Source organism: Ambystoma mexicanum, chromosome 13, assembly GCF_040938575.1.
Source record: "Ambystoma mexicanum isolate Mex_15411 chromosome 13, UKY_AmexF1_1, whole genome shotgun sequence".
Classification (NCBI taxonomy): Eukaryota; Metazoa; Chordata; class Amphibia; order Caudata; family Ambystomatidae; genus Ambystoma; species Ambystoma mexicanum.
Window position 1 is genome coordinate 176445798 of NC_090938.1, and position 24892 is coordinate 176470689.

Here is a 24892-nt window from a genome sequence, read left to right on the forward strand (position 1 = left end):
TGACTGACAGGAGATAACCCCTCTCCTGTCAGTCAGTGTGATCATGCTGAGCAACGTGAACACACTGACTGACAAGAGAGAACTCCTCTCCCATCAGTTAGCGTGGTCACGCTGAGCAACGTGAAGACACTGACTGACAAGAGAGAGCTCCTCTCCCATCAGTCAGTGTGATCACGCTGACAACATGAACACACTGACTGACAGGAGAGGAGTCCTCTCCCATCAGTCAGCGTGGTCATGCTGAGCAACGTGAACACACTGACTGACAAGACAGAACTCCTCTCCCATCAGTCAGCGTGGTCATGCTGAGCAACGTGACCACACTGACTGACAAGAGAGAACTCCTCTCCCATCAGTCAGCATGATCACACTGACAACATGAACACACTGACTGACAGCGTGATCATGCTGAGCAACGTGAACACACTGACTGACAAGAGAGAACTCCTCTCCCATCAGTCAGCATGGTCACGCTGAGCAACGTGAACACACTGACTGACAAGAGAGTACTCCTCTCCCATCAGTTAGCGTGATCACACTGACAACATGAACACACTGACTGACAGGAGAGGAGTCTTCTCCCATCAGTCTGCGTGGTCATGCTGAGCAACATGAACACACTGACTGACAAGAGAGAACTCCTCTCCCATCAGTCAGCGTGATCACACTGACAACATGAACACACTGATTGACAAGAGAGAACTCCTCTCCTGTCAGTCAGCGTGATCACGCTGACAACATGGACACACTGACTGACAGGAGAGGAGCCCTCTCCTGTCAGTCAGCGTGATCATGCTGGGCAACGTGAACAGACTGACTGACAAGAGAGAACTCCTCTCCCATCAGTTAGCGTGGTCACGCTGAGCAAAGTGAACACACTGACTGACAAGAGAAAGCTCCTCTCCCATCAGTCAGCGTGGTCATGCTGAGCAACGTGAACACACTGACTGACAAGAGAGAGAGCTCCTCTCCCATCAGTCAGCGTGATCACGCTGACAACATGAACACACTGACTGACAAGAGAGAACTCCTCTCCCATCAGTCAGCGTGGTCATGCTGAGCAACGTGAACACACTGACTGACAAGAGAGAACTCCTCTCCCATCAGTCAGCGTGATCACGCTGACAACATGAACACACTGACTGACAGGAGAGGAGTGCTCTCCCATCAGTCAGCGTGGTCATGCTGAGCAACGTGAACACACTGACTGACAGGAGAGGAGTCCTCTCCCATCAGTCAGCCTGGTCATGCTGAGCAACGTGAACACACTGACTGACAAGAGAGAACTCCTCTCCCATCAGTCAGCGTGGTCACGCTGAGCAACATGAACACACTGACAAGAGATAACTCCTCTCCCATCAGTCAGCGTGATCACGCTGACAACATGAACACACTGACTGACAGGGGAGGAGCCCTCTCCTGTCAGTCAGCGTGGTCATGCTGAGCAACATGAACACACTGACTGACAAGAGAGAACTCCTCTCCCCTCAGTCAGCGTGGTCACGCTGAGCAACATTAACACACCGACAAGAGAGAACTCCTCTCCCATCAGTTAGCGTGATCACACTGACAACATGAACACACTGACTGACAAGAGAGAACTCCTCTCCTGTCAGTCAGCGTGGTCATGCTGAGCAACGTGAACACACTGACTGACAAGCGAGAACTCCTCTCCCATCAGTCAGCATGATCACACTGACAACATGAACACACTGACTGACAGCGTGATCATGCTGAGCAACGTTAACACACTGACTGACAAGAGAGAACTCCTCTCCCATCAGTCGGCATGGTCACGCTGAGCAACGTGAACACACTGACTGACAAGAGAGAACTCCTCTCCCATCAGTCAGCGTGATCACGCTGACAACATGAACACACTGACTGACAGGAGAGGAGTGCTCTCCCATCAGTCAGCGTGGTCATGCTGAGCAACGTGAACACACTGACTGACAGGAGAGGAGTCCTCTCCCATCAGTCAGCGTGGTCATGCTGAGCAACGTGAACACACTGACTGACAAGAGAGAACTCCTCTCCCATCAGTCAGCGTGGTCACGCTGAGCAACATGAACACACTGACAAGAGATAACTCCTCTCCCATCAGTCAGCGTGATCACACTGACAACATGAACACACTGACTGACAGGAGAGGAGTCTTCTCCCATCAGTCAGCATGGTTATGCTGAGCAACATGAACACACTGACTGACAAGAGAGAACTCCTCTCCCATCAGTCAGCGTGATCACACTGACAACATGAACACACTGATTGACAAGAGAGAACTCATCTCCTGTCGGTCAGCGTGATCACGCTGACAACATGGACACACTGACTGACAGGAGATGAGCCCTCTCCTGTCAGTCAGCGTGATCATGCTGAGCCACGTGAACAGACTGACTGACAAGAGAGAACTCCTCTCCCATCAGTTAGCGTGGTCACACTGAACAAAGTGAACACACTGACTGACAAGAGAAAGCTCCTCTCCCATCAGTCAGCGTGGTCATGCTGAGCAACGTGAACACACTGACTGACAAGAGAGAACTCCTCTCCCATCAGTCAGCGTGGTCATGCTGAGCAACGTGAACACACTGACTGACAAGAGAGAACTCCTCTCCCATCAGTCAGCGTGATCACGCTGACAACATGAACACACTGACTGACAGGAGAGGAGTGCTCTCCCATCAGTCAGCGTGGTCATGCTGAGCAACGTGAACACACTGACTGACAAGAGAGAACTCCTCTCCCATTAGTCAGCGTGGTCACGCTGAGCAACATGAACACACTGACAAGAGATAACTCCTCTCCCATCAGTCAGCGTGATCACGCTGACAACATGAACACACTGACTGACAGAAGAGGCGCCCTCTCTTGTCATTCAGCATGTCCACGTTGTCAGCTGAATAACGGGAGTCAGCAGAGCTCACTTCTGAGCCCTGCTGTCTCCCCTTATTTTGCTATTTGTTGCGGAGCCAAACGGCTTCGCAACAAAACGCAAAATCATTGCAGGGGCAGAGAGCAGACAGCACAGTCCCCCGTGTGAATAATGGACACGGGAGACTGTGCTGCCTTCCACTTAGGAGAGGGAGCCGCGAGGCCCCCTGCAAGTGCGAGGTCCGGGGCAGTTTGCCCCCCCCTGCAACCCCCTTGTGACGGCCCTGGCTGGGAGTACACTTCACTGTGAATGGCCCTGAAAGGGCCAGTGCCATTGTCAAATAATGACAAATAAGGAAGCATTTCTATCCCTGCTTGGGGCACACAACATGCTCCTGCTATAATTCCAAGTAAATGCATGGAAGGGGCAGAAATGACCCTTCATGCATTACACAGGAAAATAGGATCTATGAATTTTTTTTCAATTTTATTTGCCAAACGACATTTCACAAAATTCTTTCCCCGTTTTTGCCATTTTTTCTTTTACCGCAAAAACCAGGGGGAACCTCCCTGCACTCCACTAAACCCCTCCCCTTCCTATATACCCAATGCAACCCTACCATCAATCGTTTTGCGGTGCAAAAAAGTGGCAGAAATCAGGAAAATGCTACTTTTGCAAAATGTTAATTCATAAAAAGTGGGGAATGTCAGAACATGTGGTTCACATCAAACTCTGATTTGCGCAAATGTGAACCTGGGTGAGAACGGGCATTTCAATGGGCACTCATTCGAATGCCCTTTTGTATGGGGCGCTCCTTAGTGCTGAGGGAAAGCGCATCTCATCACTTCAGCCCAAAAACCTTTGAGAATTGACAACTCCAGAGTGCATCTCATGAGGGAACAACATGTTATATTTGCACAGGTTATGGATGGTAATCCTCTCACCGAAATAACAGTATTTGTAGGGCAGGGGTCTGCAACCCTAACCGCAATAGTCAATGGTGAAGGATCATGTGAGTTGTAGTCCAATTGAAGACCACTTTTGTAAGTTTGGAGATTTTAGACCAACTCTGTTGATCAGTATCCAAGAAAAGTTCCTGTTTGCCTCTGTCACCTGATTTGAATCTATCTCACTCCTAAAGCTCTGAATTTTCTTCAGAAAGTTCATGGTCGAGGATGGTGGACAAGATAAAGGGAAGGACATTATGAGTGATTGAGTGTAGCATTATAGAGCGAAGGCGGGGTCATAACATTCTGATTGGCTGAAAAGAGGTCAATAACGAACTCCAAGTTCTAATGATATTTGACTTTTGAAAGAAAGAGTGGTGCTTGGTGAAAATAGAGGGAATTGGCAAAGAATCTGTTGCAACCATAGCGATATCTACTAGGCGGTTCCTCAGGTGCATTTTGTGAGTTGCCACAAGTCACAAGATGACCGACCAATGTGCAACGTGTAAAAAAGGGAAGTGATGCAGCAAAGATCCTGACCGCAGGGAAAGGGAAGCTGTGAGCAGTGCACAACAACAGATATATGGAAATTAGCGAGTGCAGCTAGTGACACCCCAAGAAGAGAGGAGCTAAAAGTTCATAAAACATGACAAATTGCCCCCTTAAAGATGCCGAACCAAAAGACGACTAACCTAATAATTCTGTAACAGGGAACGCTTTGTTCATGCTAGAGAGGAAACATATTAAAAAAAAACATGGCAACTAAAGACATGAGTTATCCGGTGCAAGACTATGCAGTAACTATAAGAGGCTCTAAATGAAGGAAGAAGACCTGTAATTGGTGGGGGCGCATCTAAGTGACGACAGAATGGACACTGAGCATGTGCAACAAATCAACTCCATTTTAAGGGGTTGTTTTCTTAGAGAAAAGTGGACCGAGAGGGAAATTGAGTGCCCTCTCTTAGGTCATAAATAGGGCTTTTAATGGAATCTGTTCAACAAAAGAGAGCACATGGGCAACAAAGATGGCTAAAAGGGCAACTAATGTATATTTATTTTTGTGTATATATTAATGTGGTTTGTAATGTGAAAAATACAAACCAAGTGGCATGCGGGTTAAGTCTTGCCACCTCGACATACAGCAATCATGGAGCGTTTGTGTCTGAATCAGATCTCTGAAACATTTGTCTCTCTAGATGTTTTAGACTACAACTCCCATCAGCCGTAGCTAGTATATTAACTGGTGAGGGATTGTGGGAGTAATAGTCCAAAACATCTGGAAAGCCGCAGGTTGCAGATCCCTGAAAGTGAAGCGAACACTCTTAAGGAGTTTGTTCCAGAGACTGACTGTCAGAAAGGCAGATTCCACAACTAGGAACAGCACTCTCAATCCAACGCATGGTTATAAATTTAAGTATTCCTGTCCAGAACCAGCACTCTGAAAGAACATACAAGAGATTAAATCATTGTTGACCATTCCTCACAGTCCCTTCCCAAGGATCCGTGAGGCCCTGGCCATCTAAAGATGTACGGTAGGGTGACCAGACGTCCCGGTTTTCCCAGGATATTCCCAGGAAATCACCCTCTGTCCCGGGGTTCCGGGTGTGCTTTAATTTTCTAAACCCTGTCCTGGGATTGGCTAAGGTCCCGGTTTTTGCGGGAACCGATTCCAAAATCCAGAAATCAGGCCAGACAAAGCGCTTGAATGGGGGCGTGAATGCTTTTCCTATTTGTCCTAGTCCTATTTGTGTTTACTCTAGTCCTACGTCTATGTCTATAGCCTGTCCCCTTTTCATTTTTTTTAATCTAATCACCCTATTTACAGGCCTCCCTAATTTATATATTTAGTGATGTCAAAGTGACAATACAGGAAATGATATCACAGGGTGATATGGGTATTTGATAAACAAAAGGATCATTGGAAGTTACATTAAAAGAAGTTACCATAAGTAACTCAAACAGCACACTTTGTGATGTACAATATAAAATGAATCACTGTTATTATTATTAATGGATCAACATCAGGAGTGAGGCTACTTGGAGTAGCGGACACTGTCCGCCGAGCCTCTTTTTGCAGCTTCTAATTTGTGGAGATAAGGGATAGTCAGATAAACATATTGACTGGGGAGCACACACTTTTCTTAAGTGGTGAAGCCGGGAATTGAGAGCAGGGTTCAACGTAGGCACATGGACACTATCCTCACAGCTCTGTGTGTACAAATACGTGTTTGCCATAGGCCCCTGCCTATAATTAATTCTGCAACTTTGGTTTGACAGCAGCACGGTGGTCGTTTTCTATTTGGTGGGTAAGTATAGGCAGGTTTAAAAGCAAGGTATAGAGCGGATTATGCCTTGTTATACTGCTATGGGAGATTGTACTAATGTTTTGCTGGTGGACGGGACGCTGTCTGAAAAAACTCGATGTTTAACCCCTGCATGAGATTTTCGTGCTGGCATAAAACTATTGGATTCCTAGGGATTCCGCCTGCATTTAGCACCTGCTGCAAGAAGGCAAATCCCATAGGAATCCATTGTAATGGCCGTCTGCAAAGCATTGTTAGCAGGCAGAATTTACATTTTCGAATAGATCAGAGAGTAAAAAGATTGATTAATGGAGATTTCCCATGTTTTTATTCTTTCGTTTTCTTTTGTACATGTGGAAGATTGTAGGCAGTGCAAGAGCACATAGCATTGGTGGCCCAGTTTTGACAAAATTTAGCCATAGTGTTTTTCACATGCTAATGCGACTGGTCAGTGCAATTCTTTTACTTGAAGTAAATACTTAATCCATAAACTTCACGGTCCTCACATTCAGACCCCACCCTCCTTCTCTCCCCAACTGCTCCACTAGCAGTGCGTGCGTGGGGCGGACAAGAGGGCATCCGTGGGGCGGACAAGAGGGCATTCCTGGGATGGACAAGAGGGCATTCGTGGGGTAGACAAGAGGGCATGCATAGGGCGGACAAGGGGGCATACAAGGGGCGGACAAGAGTGCATGCGTGGGGCAGACTAGCGCGCACGGGGCGGACCGGAGTGTATTGGACCAGACTGGGGTGCATGGAGTGGATAGGAGTGAACGGAGCGTATAGAATTGCATGACATATATAGTATGGTTTGGAATGCAGAGAAAGTTTGAAAGAGCATATAACCCATCATATCACACCACCACGCTTACTCTCTCCTGTACATCACCACTCAACTAGAACACAGAGATACTATGACACCATTCGGTATAACTGTTCTCATACAAACATCCCCCGCTTACTCCACATCACTCTAAGTAAACACTGCTGGTTTCACACTCCACAGCCAGGCGTTCTCCTCAGGCCTAACGCAGCCGCAGCCGTTCTGGATAAATCCTGCCAGAACTAACACATTCTCCTGATCTCTCAACCACCTCACCTACTGCTATGAAGCAGCTATCACACGAATACCACACGAGCTGTACACACACCCGGTGCTCATACGCACCTTTGACTCTCTTCACTCGCTCTACTGATCCGTACTTCGGTTCCCAAGGGCGTTCAACCTAACAGAGCCTTCAGACCATACCAATGGTGTATAAGGCGCTATATAAGTGCAAAGTAACAAAACATAACATAGCTCAGCTGGTTCAGCTCATGCCCTAGACATCGCTCTATAGCCTGGCAGACCTAGGATAAAATCCTGACATGGCTGACTAGCCCTTGGTCCTTCTTATGTTGATAAAATTAGTAGCATCGATGTGGTTAACATTTATTATCAAAGGCCTCGGAAACTAGGACTTCAGCATTATGCACTATGCAAAAATGTGTATTTTTAGTGTGCACTAGAGTCAAGACAGACTTTTAGCTGTGATGTTATGAGAGATTTATCAATGTGCTTCATTTTATGTTTTTTTGCACCGCATATAACGGCATACATGCAAAAACCTTGAAGATTAGCCTCAGAAAACTTTGTTTCACTAGCCTTTTTGCTTTCCGCGGAGATGCCGCGGACGGCATGGATTGTACTGCCATATGTGAGGCAGGAACTTTATAGAAGAAAGAGTGATTCATGGAATTTTTTGCACGGTTCAAAGTGACTTTGCACTGCCAAAAAGTGACTTTGCACTGCCGACCCAAACCCTGATTCATGGAACTGTGCAAAGTGTATTTTTGAAGTGCAATGCTCATTTTGTACTGCAAAAATGACGTTGCACTGTTTTTGCACTGCAAAAACACACTTTACACAGTTCCATGAATCAGGGTTTTGCGCTCCGCAGTGCAAAGTCACTTTGAACCATCGAAAAACTTCCATGAATCGGGCCCTGACTGCGTAACTATACCAGGCATCAGGGGGCATAAGCGCGCCAAGATGCCCTCGTTGGTGTAGGTTGCGCTAAAAAAATGTTTTTAACATAACGTAACGCGTAGGCCTGCCCTATCACGCAACCTTGGTCATATCTACAATTTTCTTTCGCTGTCTGTCGTAACCATGGAAGTGACTCATTTGGCATATGAAGAACGGTAGTAAGGAATTCAGAGTTTTTTTTTAAATGAAATGTTATATTCATGTAAATTGCGCATAAACTGACGATGAATGTATTTTTTGTAGTGATTTTTATGTAAATGGTTATACTTTTATCAATTGCTGATATTGTGTTTAATGTATTTAGAGATTTTTTTAAAATGTATTTACTGCAACTTTTATGGCACAATGCCGACTAAAGTTCATATTGATTGATTCTCCGTTTAGAGTGATGCCCGGAGTAACATCCAAAGCAAAGAGATGAAAAGAACACTGGATTTTAAAGAGAATGATATTCAGCACTTAGTGGTGGTTCAAAATGAGGTAAGAATTAAGTTTTCCGCTGCACAATGAAGAAAGAGTTTTGAGGTTTCCAGATATGCACATTTATATGCATTCATGAAATACAACGTTCTGACTGCAGATCTAAACATATAGCTTCATGGCTCCTCTTTCTTTAACCAGAATAGTATCTTATGAGTTAAGCGCTCACCTTTGACATCGTGCCAGTCAGCACTGAGCAGTTTAAAATCCTGGCAGAGCCGATTCACCCCTTCATTCTTCCTAGATTGATACATTATGTACCATTAAATTGGGCAGTGATAACAGCGTTGAGAATTAGAGTGAATCTGGCATTAAGCGCTATATAAAACCTACTGTCATTATTTTAAAATTGTTGTTTGTCTACTGTGAACATTTCCAGGATCCCGACATTTCCCCCCATGTGATACTGGGGAGGTAAGCCCGCTATTCAACAGTCCCCCTTGCGGTGGCGGAAAGCGGGATCTGACAAGGAGAGACTCCCCACTGGCGACAATGACTCCTGTTCTTTCCTGGAACTGCCTCAACCCATTTCTCGGGAGTTACTCACAAAACCTAATGAACACTCTAATCTTGACAGATCAGTCTCTGTTATTGGAATGTCCCTAAGAAATCCTTTTCTTATGAAAATAATACTGTGACGAAGAAGAACGTGGGAGCAATGAAGAAGACCCAGTGTTTGACAGCCAACCCCACTGGGACAAAGAAGATTGACGAAGGAGTCTCCACTCCTTCATGGAAAGAGACAAAGGACTATGCAGCTACACTGGGGAGGACTCAGCATTGTAGGATAAAGAGAGAAGAAGGACCATTGCAAAAGAGAATCGACACCTGGGAAGTTCAACCTGGGCTGCAGAAGAAGGTGGGAGATGTTGCGGCAACCTGGTGATATGGGAATCTGGGAAGCTGAAGGACAGGGAACGACAACAGCAAGGAGTTAGCTGGTGCACCCGGGACGACCCTGGAGGTGGTGGTGTGACCAAAGAAGGGTGGGCCAGGAGATCCAAGAACTGTGCAGTGACTGTACCAGGAGGGACTCCACAGAGCCACAGATCAAAGAAAGAAGAAGCTGTTGAACCAAGGGAAGGTCCTGGAAGCACAGGGAAGAACCGGTGACGTATATCAAAGTAGATGAGGTATCACGAATGGCGGGAGACCGGGGTAGGAAGTAGGCCGAAATGGGAATAAAGAATCCCAAGGGACCAAGCATACTTGTCCCAGTATTGGTAATTGCTACAAAGACAGTCAAGAGAGTAAAGACAATTCAGGGAAAAGTCACCCTCATTCTAAAATATATGAAATGTGTGAATATGGATAAAGAAGTGAAAAATACCAGGGGACAAGTCTTACCTGCCCGACAAAGGCTGTGAAAAATGACAAGAGAGTAAAAAATACTCATAGACCAATCATACTCATCTCAGTACTGGCAAAGGTTGGGAACATCGACCAGAGAGTAACGAATACTTATGGACTAGTCTGGTTCCCCTCAGTAGAGGTGGAGGTTTGGATTGCACAGATGGAGATAAAGACAGTTCACAATGGTCCCACTAATCCAAAGCATTATAAGAGTCAAGAAGCTAAATATCCTCAACATCCCGTAGGGGGATCTCATACGTATCAAGGGGGTGATACAAACGGTGAAATGACTAACTAGAACAGTCCTAATCCTTTTGAACACTGGAGAGCAAGAAGAGACTGTCAAAGTACCATATGCCATAAGAGCTATCCAGACTAATTTCAGTAGCATATAGAATCGTACAAAGAGACACTGCAAGACATAGAGACTGATCTAAGACCAGATCACTGTTTGTGGAAACAAGGGCCTATTTGTATACGAAGCGAGAGAAGCCCAGGAAGGTTCCAAGTTCCCTTGAAGAACTCAGAGACTTGATAAACCACATTATTGAAGGCCATCTCAAGACAAGAACCATATAAGCTCTAGCAGCCCGTCCAGGAGAAGGAGGTCACTCTCCTGGACCGAATATTTTGTAGACTGAATCAAGGGAAGCCAGGATGGGTACAAGTTCCCCTAAAGAACTGAGAGTCTTGATAAACCACGTTATTGAAGGCCATTCCAAGAAAAGAACTGTATAAGCTTTAGGAGCCTATCCAGGAGAAGGGAGTCATTCTCATGGACCTCTTTTTTCCTTTGACTTTTCTTAATTAGTGGTAGGGAAAGACAAGAGCAGGTTTGGACTGGAGATGGATCATTGTTTTTTTTGACACCACTGATGACGAGCACCTTAGTTATATTCATTTAGGTAGAGCAAATCTTAGAGACGGGGATAAAGAGTCTTTATTATTATTTAAATACAGTATGTTATTGAAATGCCACCACTTGGTCCGTCTCCTTTTTCTGGCTTTTTCTGGCTTACCACACTACCTGGTGCTGAAACCTGGTGCTGAACCGTTAACTCAAGCGGTGTTAGATGTACCAAATTGAGGCTCATGTCATCCTTTTGTGAGCTCATTTTGGTGTAAAGATTTGTTAGGTTAGGTTTTTGTGAGTCCATGAAGATGTAGGGAGAGGGTTGTAAGCAACTTCAATTCAACACTACAGCCTAGTCTGGGATGCTGATGGAAGCCCTTCTTGATGTATTTTTATGTCCAGTTCATTTACTCTGGATGACAACCCTTATATAACACCGCTCTCTCAGAATCCCCCCGACTTTTATAATAAATTAATGTTTGATAGCACACTTGTGAAGATGATAGTGATCAACAATGGATAATGTTACAGTGCTATACTCATTTTGATGGCTTAGAAGTGATATAGAGAGGATAAAGTAGTAGAGAATACTTTTATGGCTTCAAGGACAATGCAATGATGAATGAAAATGCAGTACAGAAAATAAACTTGATATGACTTCAACAAAAGACAATGTAATCACTTTTCTTTGACAATTCACCCCCCCCCCCCTCTATGCAAGGTAAAGAGATGGGAGGAAAGCACACAGTTCTCAGGAATGCAATCAAATATAATTCAGTTCCCCCCTAGCAAGCTTAGAGGAAAACAGGTAGAAGTTTTAAACACATGCAAGATACTTTGATGTGGTTGCAATTAAGTGAAAAATATGCTAAAATTGCTTTTAATTCCCTATAGGAGGTTCCGGGTGAGTGAGAGATACTTTAAATTAATTCAGGATCACTTTAGCAATGCTCTATGAATGATTGTCAGGTTGCACACGAATTTCTGCAAGGAAGGCAAGGACAAATATTTTTACACGTGGCTGAAATTAAGCAAAATGTCAAATCGCGGCAAATTTAGTCGCGTGCGTCGAGCGCAATTACGGAGGCACTATAAGGAGTAGGAAGTCGGTTCTAGGCTCAGGTTAGAATCTTAGCTTAAGATGACAGTTAAGACTCGCTCCTAGCCCAAACGGTTCCGGAGATATGGACGATTTAGTAAAGGTAGTTTTTCGGATTTGAAATTTCAAAGCTCAGAATGACAGATGACAGTTTTCAGTTTTAAAGATGACAGAATGACACGATTTTAGGAGGCAGTTCTAATAGGCTAAAATAGTTTGGATTAGATTATTTTAAGCTAAGAGATTGGTTTTGCACAGTGAGTACTCACACTATATTTTTGAAATATGTGTCAAAGTCTGGTCAGGTTGGACGGGACTTCCGGCGGGTGGTTCTGAAGTCCCGGCTATCTGCGTCAGCTCTGCTCTCTGGGTCTGTCAAGCACCGGTTCTGCTCACAACGACCTGGTTTGTGGTTCTCTCTGGTTCCGGATACAGCACTGCTTTCTCGATACTGCTACAGGTTCTTGCAAAAGTTCTTGGCAAAGAATTCAAACAGCTTGCCTGGCTGTTGAATAGTTTGGTTGGTTTTGAGGCCTGCTGAAGAGAACTCAGCTTGTGGTTTAGGCCTTTGCTTTAAATTGTGGAGTCAGAGTTCTAAGTTCTGGTCTCTGTCTAGCTGGAGTCAGTCTAGGTCTCTGGAGATTGATGGATTTGAAGTCTGGAGTCTCCCGGCAAAGCGTCCCGCAAGAAAGTGGAAAGTGAATGCCTCTACCTGGGTTTCAATGTTCCATTTATGTGTTTTGAAAATGGGTGTGTGCCTGAGCCTAGCTAAGCCTGCCCCTCTCACTTATCATTGGCCAAGCTTTCCTCTCTCCCTTGATTGGGGGAAAGAAATGGAGTGTCAGAGTAATGCTGTAGGTTTTATGGTCAGAGGAACCTCCCCTTGTCAAATTGCACACAATCTATTTCTGACCCAAATACATATTTATCTATGTACCATTTTTCTAATATTATAGGTCCAGTTAACATATTTTCTGTAGCACCAAACCATCCGATCCTTGTCTTTGTACGATGTCGTGTCCACTTATGACAGAATTCTCCCCTTTTCATCCAGATAACGACCTCTAAACCTTTCCAGATTTTACACAACTGTGCACCAGGGATATGGGTTTCAGATGATAAAGTGTCAGATTTTTAACATGCATATATTTGGAGTAACAACCTTTTTTTTCGCTACTATCCCCAAGAACATACCACAGGGTCCTAACACCTCTTAAAATGTGCACAGAAAAATCGCAAGAATGATGATGTTATTTATATCATTTTGACAAGTCCGCACTGTGAATTATCCATCTTTTTAAAATCATGCTCTGGCCCCAAAGGGGTGTGGTTTTCCAAAGCACATGGTGGAATTTCTGGTTTATTCACTTCCCCCAAGCTCAACTTGCTCTCACAGGCACTGCCCCTCCCAGTTTCTCCCAAGAGGAAGCCACTTTACAGCCCCCCCAATATAACATTTGCCTGAGCCAGTGACAGTGCTTTGTTTAGTTTCCTGTAGTCCCCAGGTGCCACTCCCCTAATTCAATCAGAGAGGTGTCATCTCCTTTTGGCAGGGGCAGCAGAATGCAGCCAGGCCTGGGAAGAGTGGCTGAGCAGGCTTCACTCCTGTCAGGGGTAGTTGCCGGGCAGAATTCACTCTCTTCAGCCAGGCTTCAGCCAAATGTCCTTTTAGTTCCCAGTTTTCTACATTCAAATCCAACTTACAATTTTTGCACATGCAGCTAGAATGCTGATTCTAAGTTCAAAACTATGACATTTAAACAATTGCAACCTATGTGACGCTCACAAGTAGGTCACTCATTTATTCTAAACATTTCGATTTTAGTGGCTTTAAACCCAAATTCACTTAAGCTGCTGACATCCCCAGCTATTTTTTATATATAAATTAAATAATTACTTCCTTCAAGTCATTTCAGAATATAGTTTTACATTGTATCCACCTCTTAGCAAGTCTTTCCTTGGCCTGGTTTGGGTTCATTTGTTCAGTTTTACACAAAAGTCTGGTGGTTTTAAAACGCTGGCTTTCTGATAGTGGTGAGCACCAGTATTGCATCAATTTTTGACATTAAGAAAATGAAATCCCCACAGTTCTGGGTTGCTTTTGGCAATCAGCATTGCCATTCCCAATTGTTTCAGGCTACTGTGTGTGTAGCCCAATGGTGGTTTTAGGCAGTGCCCTCCTGTGCTCACAACATAGGCAAAAATGGGTGGCAGCCTATTCTTCATGTTTTCCCTGTGCACTCTCTGGGGAGTTCTGGCCATCATGATGTTTTCAATGCCAGTAATGCACAGTTTTATGGTAGGGCTTGGATGCATGGGTAAAACCATCCCACAAGCCCCCCCCCTCTTGCGATGGCCATTCTGATCTTTCACTGATGGAACTCGCAAGATCTGGGATGTTCGCCTCATCTTCTTCCAGTTCCGTAGATGGCACAGTTCAGCATCTTTTCCTCCATCCGGTTGGATCGATCGGTTCTCCTCGCCTGTCCTGATGGGAATATTGGGCGGTACCCCGGGCCCCTCGGATCTTTGCTCCCGGTCACCGGGTCATTCTCCTTGGTCAGTCTCTGTGGTTTCATCTCTCCTAGTATGATAAAGCAAAAGCGGCAATACCTATTCGTAGACATTTCTCCATCACTATCAATGGTGTGGCGAACACATACATTTTATAAATCCGGTTACATTTTTCAGTCATATTTTTTAAAAAACAAGATATAACAGGAAGCATTTTTACAAGAATCATAATATTTTAGAGACTATATACATGGGATAATTTAGGTTAGAACTGGATTAATATGGAGCGGCCCCCTCTGGGATTCCAGAGAATTCCTCCAGTTGTTGCAGAGTGTGCCTGGGATGGCAACACTTTAGCTGATTAATATGGACCCACTTGTCTTCCCCTTCCGCCAGACTACCTTTGGGGATGTGGATCTTATAGGCTACAGGGGAGATTTTGTCTATAATTTCAAATGGTCCCTTCCACGTAGGCAAACATTTTCGCTGTTTGTCCTGGTTCCTTTGGAAATTGTATAGATAAACCCGGTCTCCCACATTATATTCCTTCCTGGTGGTCTTCAGGTCGTAGTGGGTCTTCATGTTATCAGCTGATCTTTCTAGATTTCGCTGAGCATAGGCAAAAGCATGTTGGAGGTGTTTCCTTAAATTCTCCACATACTCATGAGTTGTGGAGGCATTTATCAGTGTCTGCTCTTGGGTCCTGTAGAGCAAATGCTGGGGAAGCACCATCTTGCGTCCGGTCATCAACTCAAATGGTGACATTTTAGTTGCAGAGGAAGGGGTAGATCTGATGGCCATTAGGACCAGAGGTAATCGGATATCCAAACTTGGACCAGAATCTGCCACAAACTTTTTTAAGATGCTCACTATGGTTCGGTTGTAGCGTTCTACTGCTCCAGAAGAAGCTGGCCGGTAAGCAATCTGTAGCTTCCTTTTAACCCCCAGTATCTCCCACATCTTTGTCATTACCTCGCTGGTGAAATGGCTACCTCTGTCTGACTCAATCCTTTGAGGTAGACCAAAACGGGAAAAGATGTGGTTAATCATCAGGGCAGCTGCTGTTTCTGCCTTGCAGTTTGGGGCCGGGAGACATTCCACCCACTTGGTAAACAAGCATGTGATGGTCAACATGTACTTGTTTCCTCTAGATGAGCGAATTACAGGGCCTACGAAGTCGATTTGCAAATCTGACCATGGCAGTGTCATCTCCCTCTTCTGGAGAGGCGCCCGGTGTGTGAGGGATGTTGGCTGAAATTGTGCACACACAAGACACCCCTTCAAGTATTGGTCGAGGTCCTGCCCCATGTGTGGCCAGTATGCAACCTCTCTTAAGATTTCAATTGTTGTATGAAACCCCCTATGACCGGCGGTGGCCGCATCATGGGCGTGACTTAACATCAGGCTTCGGAATGGGGTAGGGACCACCCACTGATCATGGCCAGCTTGGGATTTTCTTACCAACAAACCGTCTTGGATTCAGAACCTTTTTGGACATTTCATCAACACTCTTAGGTCCTCTTTCCCAATGTAATCGGTATCCGTCAGGGGAAAGTTCCCAGGGTCCTCAATGTGTTGGTAAAACTTACCAATTATTGGATCCCCTTTCTGAGCTGTAATTAAATCAGCATCAGGGGTCTCATTACTCCATTGTGCAGTTGAAAGATCATTGTGAGCATTTGTCTGGGATCTAGTGATAGAAGTGACCTGGATTTTCCCCAACAGGGACTCTATTTCTATTAGATCCCCTTGGATGGCCCTGGTTTTGGCCAGCTGATCAGCTAAGTCATTTCCACTTTTGTCTGGTCCCTCTACTTTGGAATGACCCTGGATCTTTTTCCAGTAGATGGTCATCCCATTCGAGGTGACCAGATCATCAATGTTTTGAATTAACTTCCATGTTTCAAAGGTTTGTTATTAGCACATAGCATGCCTCCGGTTTTCCAATTAACCAGGTTCTCCACAAACCCGTTCCGTACATAATCCGAATCTGTGATTATGACCAGTTCGTGGAGTTGATGTTGGACCGCAGTGAGGATGCCATCAATTCTGCCACCTGACTACTTCGGGGACCAATTTTGTATCCAGCGGAGGGTTCTGGGGACTCATTCACCCATGCGTTCCCTACGCCGGCCACGAGTACTTTTTCCCCGTTGTTGTCAACATGCTAAGAGCATCCATCCACATAGACAGTGGGCATCCCCTCACACTTGTCTTCTTCAAAGACTTTGTGTGGGGAATTAAGGTATGCCTCCATGTTGTCCTCGATTTTTAGACTTTCGTCCTCTAGACAGTTTTCTCTGGCACAATCATGCAAGTCAGCCAGAAATTGCGCGAGGGGACTCTTCTTGTTTTGGCCATATCTGACCTCCACAGGAAAGCCTTGCATTGACAGAATCCAGGAAGTAATTCGGGAATTACTCACATTTCCGGCCCGGATTCTGTCACTTTGGAGATATTGCAGAGGCTGGTGTGGAGTCTCCACTATGATGTGCTCCCCCTGGATGAACGGGCGGTAATTCTTCAATGCCCTCACCGTTGCCAGGAGTGCCTTCTCACAATCGTTGGATTTTTCCTCCACAGAGGATAAAGTTTTGCTCGCATAGGAGATTACTTTATTGACCTTGTCATGCTTTTGGTATAATACTGCCGTCAAGCACGTATTAGAGAACCCTGTCTCCAGGAAGAACTCCTTGTTTCTGACAGGGTAAGCTAGGCAAGGCGCTTGTGAGAGGCTTCTCTTGAGTTGTCTTACTGCCTTGGATTGTTCTGGACCCCATTCCCACTTGACCCCCACCCCCCCTCAAGAGATGAATCAGGGGTCTAGTGATCTCTGCGTAGCCTTCAATGAACTTTCTGCTGTAATTAGTCAGTCCAAGGAGGCCCCTTGGTTCCCGCAGAGTTGTGGGATCCTTCAGTTTCTGAAGTGCTTCCACTTTCTTTTCCTGGGGACAGAGACCCTGAGGAGTAATCTCATGCCCCAAGAAATTAACACAGGTTCTACACCACTGTGCTTTCTGAAAGGAAAGTTTTGCTCCGGCGGCCCTCAACTGTGTCAGAACATAACGGATCTCTGCTATGTGTTCCTCCACAGATGAACTTTGATGAGGACATCATCTGCATAAGCCAGGTTACCCCTCGCACCCAGGTCGGGCATGGCCTTGTGTAGGACAATTTTGAATTAATTGCCGGAGTTGAGGTATCCAAAGGGAGTCCGGGTCCATGTGTACTGCTGGCCCCCAAAGGTAAAAGCCAGTTTGTATTGGTCCTCCCTACTGACAGGCACAGTCCAGTATCCATTGGTCAGGTCTATTGCTGTGAATACCTGTGACCCCTGAATCTGTGCCAGCCCTTGGTCAATGTAGGGCAGAGGCCATCGGGAAGTATGGACCCGTTTGTTGAGCTCCCTAAGGTCGGCGCAGAGTCTCCACTGGCCGTTTGGCTTCAATATTCCCAGCACTGGATTATTGAAAGTGCTGTGGACTGGACGGATTATTCCCCGGGACTCAAGGTTCTTAATTATTTCAGTAAGGGACTCCATGGATGCGAGAGGCAAGTGATATTGCTTCACAAACACTGGAGTCATGCCAGGGTCCGTGGGAATTGTTGTCGTCTGGATGTCGGTGCGACCACAGACATATGAGTCTACCACAAAGAGATCTTGGAAATCCAAGAAAACTTGTTTCAACTTTTGCTTCTGTTCCAGAGTCACGCAGGCATCAGCCAGGTTGACTCTCTCTTCCACCATCTGCCTGAAGCCTGGAAAGACTTCTGGTTTTGCTATCTCAGCGGCCTCCTCCGGCTGGGTGGAGAAGTCCCTGGTCAGAGTGCTGATTTGGACTGGAGGCTTCAGGTGGGAAAGGCAGCCCTCATGGACCTGGAAAATCACCTCATCCCTCCTGAAGTCACAAGTCACATATTCCTTACCATAAGGGCAAGAAGTGTACACCAGGAACTTCCCCCCATGCCGGGTAAAGATCCTGTATGGTGTTGTATTGTCATCACTGTCACTGTCAAAACAGTCCTTGGGGATTTGTCCTAACAGTTCATTTCCTAAATCAATGGAGAAATGTCGGTCATTAACTGCCATACCAATGATGGTGCCTGCGGCTAGAGTAATACTCTGTAAGTCTCTGTTATCCACCTCTATTGGAATGGTGTCATGTTCTATGTTGACTAATGGTGTTGGGTTTACCCCTAACCCTTGTTGTTGGAGAGAAGCATTTAGATGAATATAAGCATCAGGGTTTTTCAATTTTTGTCCTCTTTTAACTTTCACTTCCAGGGAGAATTGTTGGGTCCTTTCTGGGATGGTGACTTCCTCTTTAATCTGAATTTCAACTGCATAAGGTAGCAATTGAGCTGACCTAAATGCTTTTTCTTGATCATCAAAGCCCATGGGATTATCCGCTAGTCGGGACCAAGCTTTGAAGTTTATTAGGTCCAAACTAATGGCAAAGCGATTGAGAATGTCACTGCCTAAGTAAAAGGCGGCAGTGACGTCTCGCACAACCCAACAATTATGGACTATGCTCTTGTTGCCAATGGAGATTTTGAGCATACACCTGTTTGGCAGGAGATGTTTGGAATTGGGTGTTTCCAAATCCATTTCCCATTTGTCTATCAGTTTGAATGTGGGAATGGCTGGATCTTTTCGGAGTTGGCGGGACATGGCTTCGCTGATGAAGCTCTTACCGTTGTTCACACACACTCGAGCAAGAATAGAGTCCTTCCCATCATTTAACTGAACAGGGATGAACAACTGCTCTCCAATTTGCTGAATATCAGCCAGGCTCTGAGCTGATTTCACATCTTTCTGGACTATAGGAGTGGGAGTGTCTGAATGTGGATTGGTAAAGAATTTCAGAGTGTTTCCTTCCAGTGTGGAATACCACCTTAAACTGGAAGGAAGGTTGATTTTCAGAAATAGAGAGGACCCCCATCACCAGTCTGTTGTCCTACTGCTATTACTGTCACATCTGGAATTTGGTTGTTCTGGAAGTGAAATTCTACTTGGTCAGATTTTTGTTCAACCATGTGGCAGGTGCCATTTAAACTAACATGGTTGACACTCTGTTTTAATTTTATTGGTCGGCTAGTCTGGGTCCAGAGGACCTTGTTTACACAATCTATTTGGGGTGACAACCTTCTCAGGAGGTCGTTCCCTAGTAAACAGTGGGTGCCCTCTGGAGTCACTACTATGACCAGGTGTTTCACCTTGTGTCACCCAATTTTAATGTCCAACTCTGCAGTCCCCTCGACGGGAATTTCCTTCCCGTCAAAGTTCTGCATTTGTCCAGGAAGAGAGGTGAGAGGAATACGATAATTCTCCCCCCTTCCTGCATTTAGTTCATCAAAGACCCTTTTGGACAGAAGGGTAGCTTTGGATCCAGTGTCCACCAGTGCCCAAATTGTACCCTGCCCCTGTACTTGTACCGGGGCATAGTATCTTCCCTCCTTCTACTCAAGGGGGCACAGATAATGCACATTTTTGGACAACTGGTGGGCTAATTTTCTGGTTTTGGACATGGCGAGAGAAGAGATTTGGGCAGGATTCTGTGAAGAGCCTGGGGAATCTGAAAGAAAAAGTTGGCAACTGGAAATGGTTTCGGGTTCTGGGCCGCCCCCCCCTTTTTGGAGGCAGTCATCAGGATGGGTTTGACCCATGGGATTTTGGTATTGTTGGTTCTGGGATAGAATGATGGGCGGCGAAAGCTCAATCCCCACATCTACCCAGTCTGTTGATTCGGTTTTAGGTTCCCCTGGTTCCGGTTCTGGGCGGCTCATGCCTTTTTGGAGGCAGTCACCAGGATGGGTTTGAACCAGGGAAGTTTGGTTTTGTTGATTCTGGGATAGAATGATGGGCAGCAACAGCTCAATCCCCACATCTACCCAGTCTGGATTGGAAACTCTTGGGACCCATTTTTCCTTGGGAGGAGTTCCCCCATCTCTGAAGGAGAAGAACCCTTTCCCAGGATCTTCTGAGGATCCCTCTCCCTCAAATTGGAAGACCTGTACCTCCTCCACAAAGTGGGTCTGTTTGGGTCCTTTGTTTCTCCTACCCCCCTCTGCTCCTTGGGAGGCAGGCTTTCAGGGGCAGGAGATTTTGTTTCCGGCTCCTGGTTTTCCAGGGGCTGTTTACAAGTTGGGAAGGAAGCTTCCTCCAAGGCTGTACACCCCTCTTCCCCTTGTGCCTCCTCCCTGGGAACCGGTGGGTTATCGGGGTGCTGCCCCCGTCATTGTTCTGGAGCACCAGGTCCAGAGTTTGGGGCATTCTGCGGTGGCATGCTCATCTGAGGGTTCTCGTGAGCCCTCAGTATGTGACCCAGATCCCATGCCATATTTTGGACCTGGCGCTCAAGTTGGGAAACCCGCTCAGGTTGATACGGGGTTCTGTTTTCTCCCCTGGGCTGATCCTGGGAAGGGTAGCTATCCCTTCTCTGGTAATACCCCGAGTTGGGAAGATTTGGGTACCCCTCCACCCTTGGCCTCCCGTCTCCCGGATTAGGTTGTCTGGGCTCAGGGAATTGGGGAAAGAAGGATGGATGGTTTTGGGGATGGAAACCTTGTGGATACCAGGGAAATAAAGTTCTGCCCAGTGTTTGGGGAATTTCTGTCCTCCGGTGGGAAGTTAGGAGGGAAGTTCCCTGGGTCAGGTGCTTGGCTGTATCCCCCCCCTTGGGCTGGAGGAGTCCACACATAACCCAGGATTGGTCGGTTTCCCTTGTAGCGGGGACTTACATAATCAGGGGAGCGAGGGACCCCATTTGTGGGACTACCTCCTTGACTCCCTGCCTGTGACTGGCCCGAGGGCCTTCTGGGCTGTGAATTATTTGGTGCAGGCAGGTTTTTAGGCTCCCCCCATCTCCAAATCTAAAACGGGGAAACCTTTACCTCTGCCACCTTGGCAGCAGCAGAGGTGCTGTTGGTTTTGGGGTTTTTCTGCGCATTACTTTTATTTTCTATGGGCTTCTGCACCTCATAGATCCGGGTGGCTTGCTCAATGACCCAGTCTAAAGATCTTTTCTCGTGAAAATCTCTCTCTTGGGAAGAGCATGGAAAAATGTGTTGATGAATTCCCTGCTGTCTGTGCGCACCCTTCTGGTGGTCTGCGCAAAGGCACGCTTCAATTCTTGCACAAATTCTTGTGGGGCCTGATCCTCCCCACATTGCAAATTGTAGGCTGCCTTGCGAGCCTCTTGGGGATTTCTATGTACAGAAAAATGTTTCAAGATGGCCCCCCTATATGTGGACCATCTTGAATGGTTTTGGTCCTCCAGTCCCGCAAAGAAACGGGAGTATTCAGGGGAGAATGTCCATTTGACGTACTGGATGCAGCTACTGCTGTCCTTCAAATGGAAAGTCTCCATCATTTGCTCATAGAGCTCCAAGTGTTCCCAAACAGAATACTTGGCGTTCTTATGATAAGGCTTGATAACACTCCTGATTGCCTTAATCTGTTTTAAGGGGTCCTTAAGCAAGGCCCTTTTCACCTTATTGGCCTTTTTGGTTCGGGTAACCCTGGTCCATTCATCCTCTGATTCAGAAGCACTGCTCTCAGAGGTGCCCGTCTGATCTTCCAGGTTTTCCCGGATTCTGCGAGCCTGGGAATAGCTGGCAGAATGTGGGGACATGGTCTCCTGTCTTGACGCTCAGAGGAGTCTTCAGATCCCTCCTTGCTACCAGGATTTAATGGGTATCCCCCCCCCCCACTGACCTAACTGGGCAGAGGTTTTCAGAATGCCCTTAGTGGGCCTACTCTCCTGGGGTTCCCCACTAAATTGCACTGTACTTAGGTGCCCATACCCGGATGCCTGCCCATCCATTCCTGGGTGGTACTGGCCTATGAGCCCCATCCTTTTGGCTGGATAGTAATCTGCCATCCCTATGGCCCTGTGCTCATGTGCGCCAGGGGACATAGGGGTGGCAGAGTCCAGGGACTGGGAGAGATGAAGGCCTCTGGTACTAGGGCTCCTGAGGTTATGCTCAGGCGTTTCCCTTTCCCAGCGAACCTCATCTCTATCCGCCCCTGCTCCCTGTCGCAATGCAAGAGCCTGCGCTTTCAGTTCCTCAATTAAGGCCTTACTAGACTCTATCAGCCTCTCTGGCATAGCTACCTATTGGTGGAGCCTATCATTGTGCTGGCAGAGAACCTCATTCTCTCTGTGTGCCTCCTGATTGGTCCTGGAGTACTGGGCCAGTCTTTGCTGCAGGAGGGTTACCTCCTGAATCCCATCCCTACAGGCCTGCTCCTTTCTTGCCAGAGCCTCTTCCACCCTCCTGGTGTGCTCTAACAGGTTCTGATGCTCTTTTTGGAGGTCACCCAGCCCCTGGAGGGCCACGTGATTTTCTTCAGTTTTTCTTTTTTAATGGCAGACTTCCTGGCCTAAGGTGTCCCTTTCCTGACTAAGAGTCTGCATCTGTGCCGCCAGGTCGTCCCTTTGCCTTTGAAGGGCACCAGCTTTCTAGCGCTCCTGATCAAACTCTGCCCGGGTATCCAGATCTTTCAGGATCAGTTTCTCTGCATTTTCCCTATCTAGGTGGCTTTGCAGGGTGACTACCTGCTCAGAACATGCCCTATTGAAATCTAATTGTTGCTCCAGCTTTTTCTGGCTCTGCAGTAGGGAGTCCAAACCTTCTTGGTACTCCTTCTGCAAGGCCGAAATCTGGTATCCTGGTCAGACTTTTCGAGTTGCAGGATACACGTCCTCTTTGATTTTAATGAGATAGTGTCTGCTCTTATTTTCTGACTCCTGGCTTCTGTGCATCCTCTGCTCAGAAGAGACCAAGCCAGATTGGGCCTTCTCTCACACGATCTGTTGCCTATTTGCCAGATCTTGGCCTTCAGCACATTTGTCCTGCATGGCTCCCATACATAGATACAAATATGCCACTATCCTAACCATCTTGTGGTGTTCATCTTTAGCTTTAGGAGCCATGCATAGTTCACTCAGGGCCAGATGTAAGGGACCCTGATCTCTCCAGATATCTAACCCAGTTGTAGTGACCTGTCGTGTGATTGCCTGCAACCACGCATCCTGGCCCTGCTCAGTCCATTCACCTCTCACAAACAGCTTATGTAAGAAGTGCTCTCTGGCTATTTTGATGTCTACCAATGTCGTCATTCTGGAATTTTAGTTCCTTCCTGACTTACAGAAGTTTGTATTTTATTTTGCAAAACAGACCGTTTCCTTAGAGCGTTCCTTTGAGGGGTGCTTTCACAGTGTAAAACAGCGTGGTGATCTAACCGGATATGTGTATCCGGTCAGTTGACACACTGTATTAAGCTGCACAATTGGTAAATCTAATCCAGAATATCCCGGCTACGAGCCCCCACTTTGTAAGCGACTTCAGTTCAACACTACAGCTAAGTCAATGCCTAGTCTGGGATGCTGATGGAAGCCCTTATTGATGTATTTTTATGTACAGTTCATTTACTCTGGATGACAACCCTTATATAACACCGCTCTCTCAGAATCCCCCCGACCCCGCTGAGCCAAGAAGTAGGTTTGTTTTGCAAATTTAAAAAGTTAATTTGAAAATTAAACAATATATATATATCACACTTTTATAATAAATTAATGTTGATAGCACACTTGTGAAGATGATAGTGATCAACAATGGATAATGTTACGGTGGTACACTCTTTTTGATGGCTTAGAAGTGATATAGAGAGGATAAAGTAGCTGAGAATGCTTTTATGGCTTCAAGGACAATGCAATGATGAATGAAAATGCAGTACAGAAAATAAACTTGATATGACTTCAACAAAAGACAATGTAATCACTTTTCTTTGACAATCCCCCCCCCTCTATGCAAGGTAAAGAGATGGGAGGAAAGCACACAGTTCTCAGGAATGCAATCAAATATAATTCAGTTCCCCCCTAGCAAGCTTAGAGGAAAACAGGTAGAAGTTTTAAAGACAGGCAATATACTTTGATGTGGTTGCATGTAAGTGAAAAATATGCTAAAATTGCTTTTAATTCCCTATAGGAGGTTCCGGGTGAGTGAGAGATACTTTACATTAATTCAGGATCACTTTAGCTATGCTCTATGAATGATTGTCAGGTTGCACACGAATTTCAGCAAGAAAGGCAAGGACAAATATTTTTACACGTGGCTGAAATTAAGCAAAATGTCAAATCGCTGCAAATTTAGTCGCGTGCGTCGAGCGCAATTACGGAGGCACTATAAGGAGTAGGAAGTCGGTTCTAGGCTCAGGTTAGAATCTTAGCTTAAGATGACAGTTAAGACTCGCTCCTAGCCCAAACGGTTCCGGAGATACGGACGATTTAGTAAAGGTAGTTTTTCGGATTTGAAATTTCAAAGCTCAGAATGACAGATGACAGTTTTCAGTTTTAAAGATGACAGAATGACACGATTTTAGGAGGCAGTTCTAGTAGGCTAAAATAGTTTGGATTAGATTATTTTAAACTAAGAGA

The 24892-nt window shown here is 45.9% G+C and overlaps 1 protein-coding gene across 3 annotated transcripts in view; it reads left to right on the forward strand.

Moving 5' to 3' along the window:
* RAB44 (RAB44, member RAS oncogene family) overlaps positions 1–24892 on the forward strand; it is a 353899-nt gene that overhangs the window by 130643 nt on the left and 198364 nt on the right. For all 3 annotated transcript variants that reach the window (XM_069633561.1, XM_069633560.1, XM_069633562.1), the window contains exon 7: positions 8536–8631. In XM_069633561.1, coding sequence (XP_069489662.1) covers positions 8536–8631 — 96 coding nt within the window. The remainder of the gene's footprint in view (positions 1–8535; positions 8632–24892) is intronic.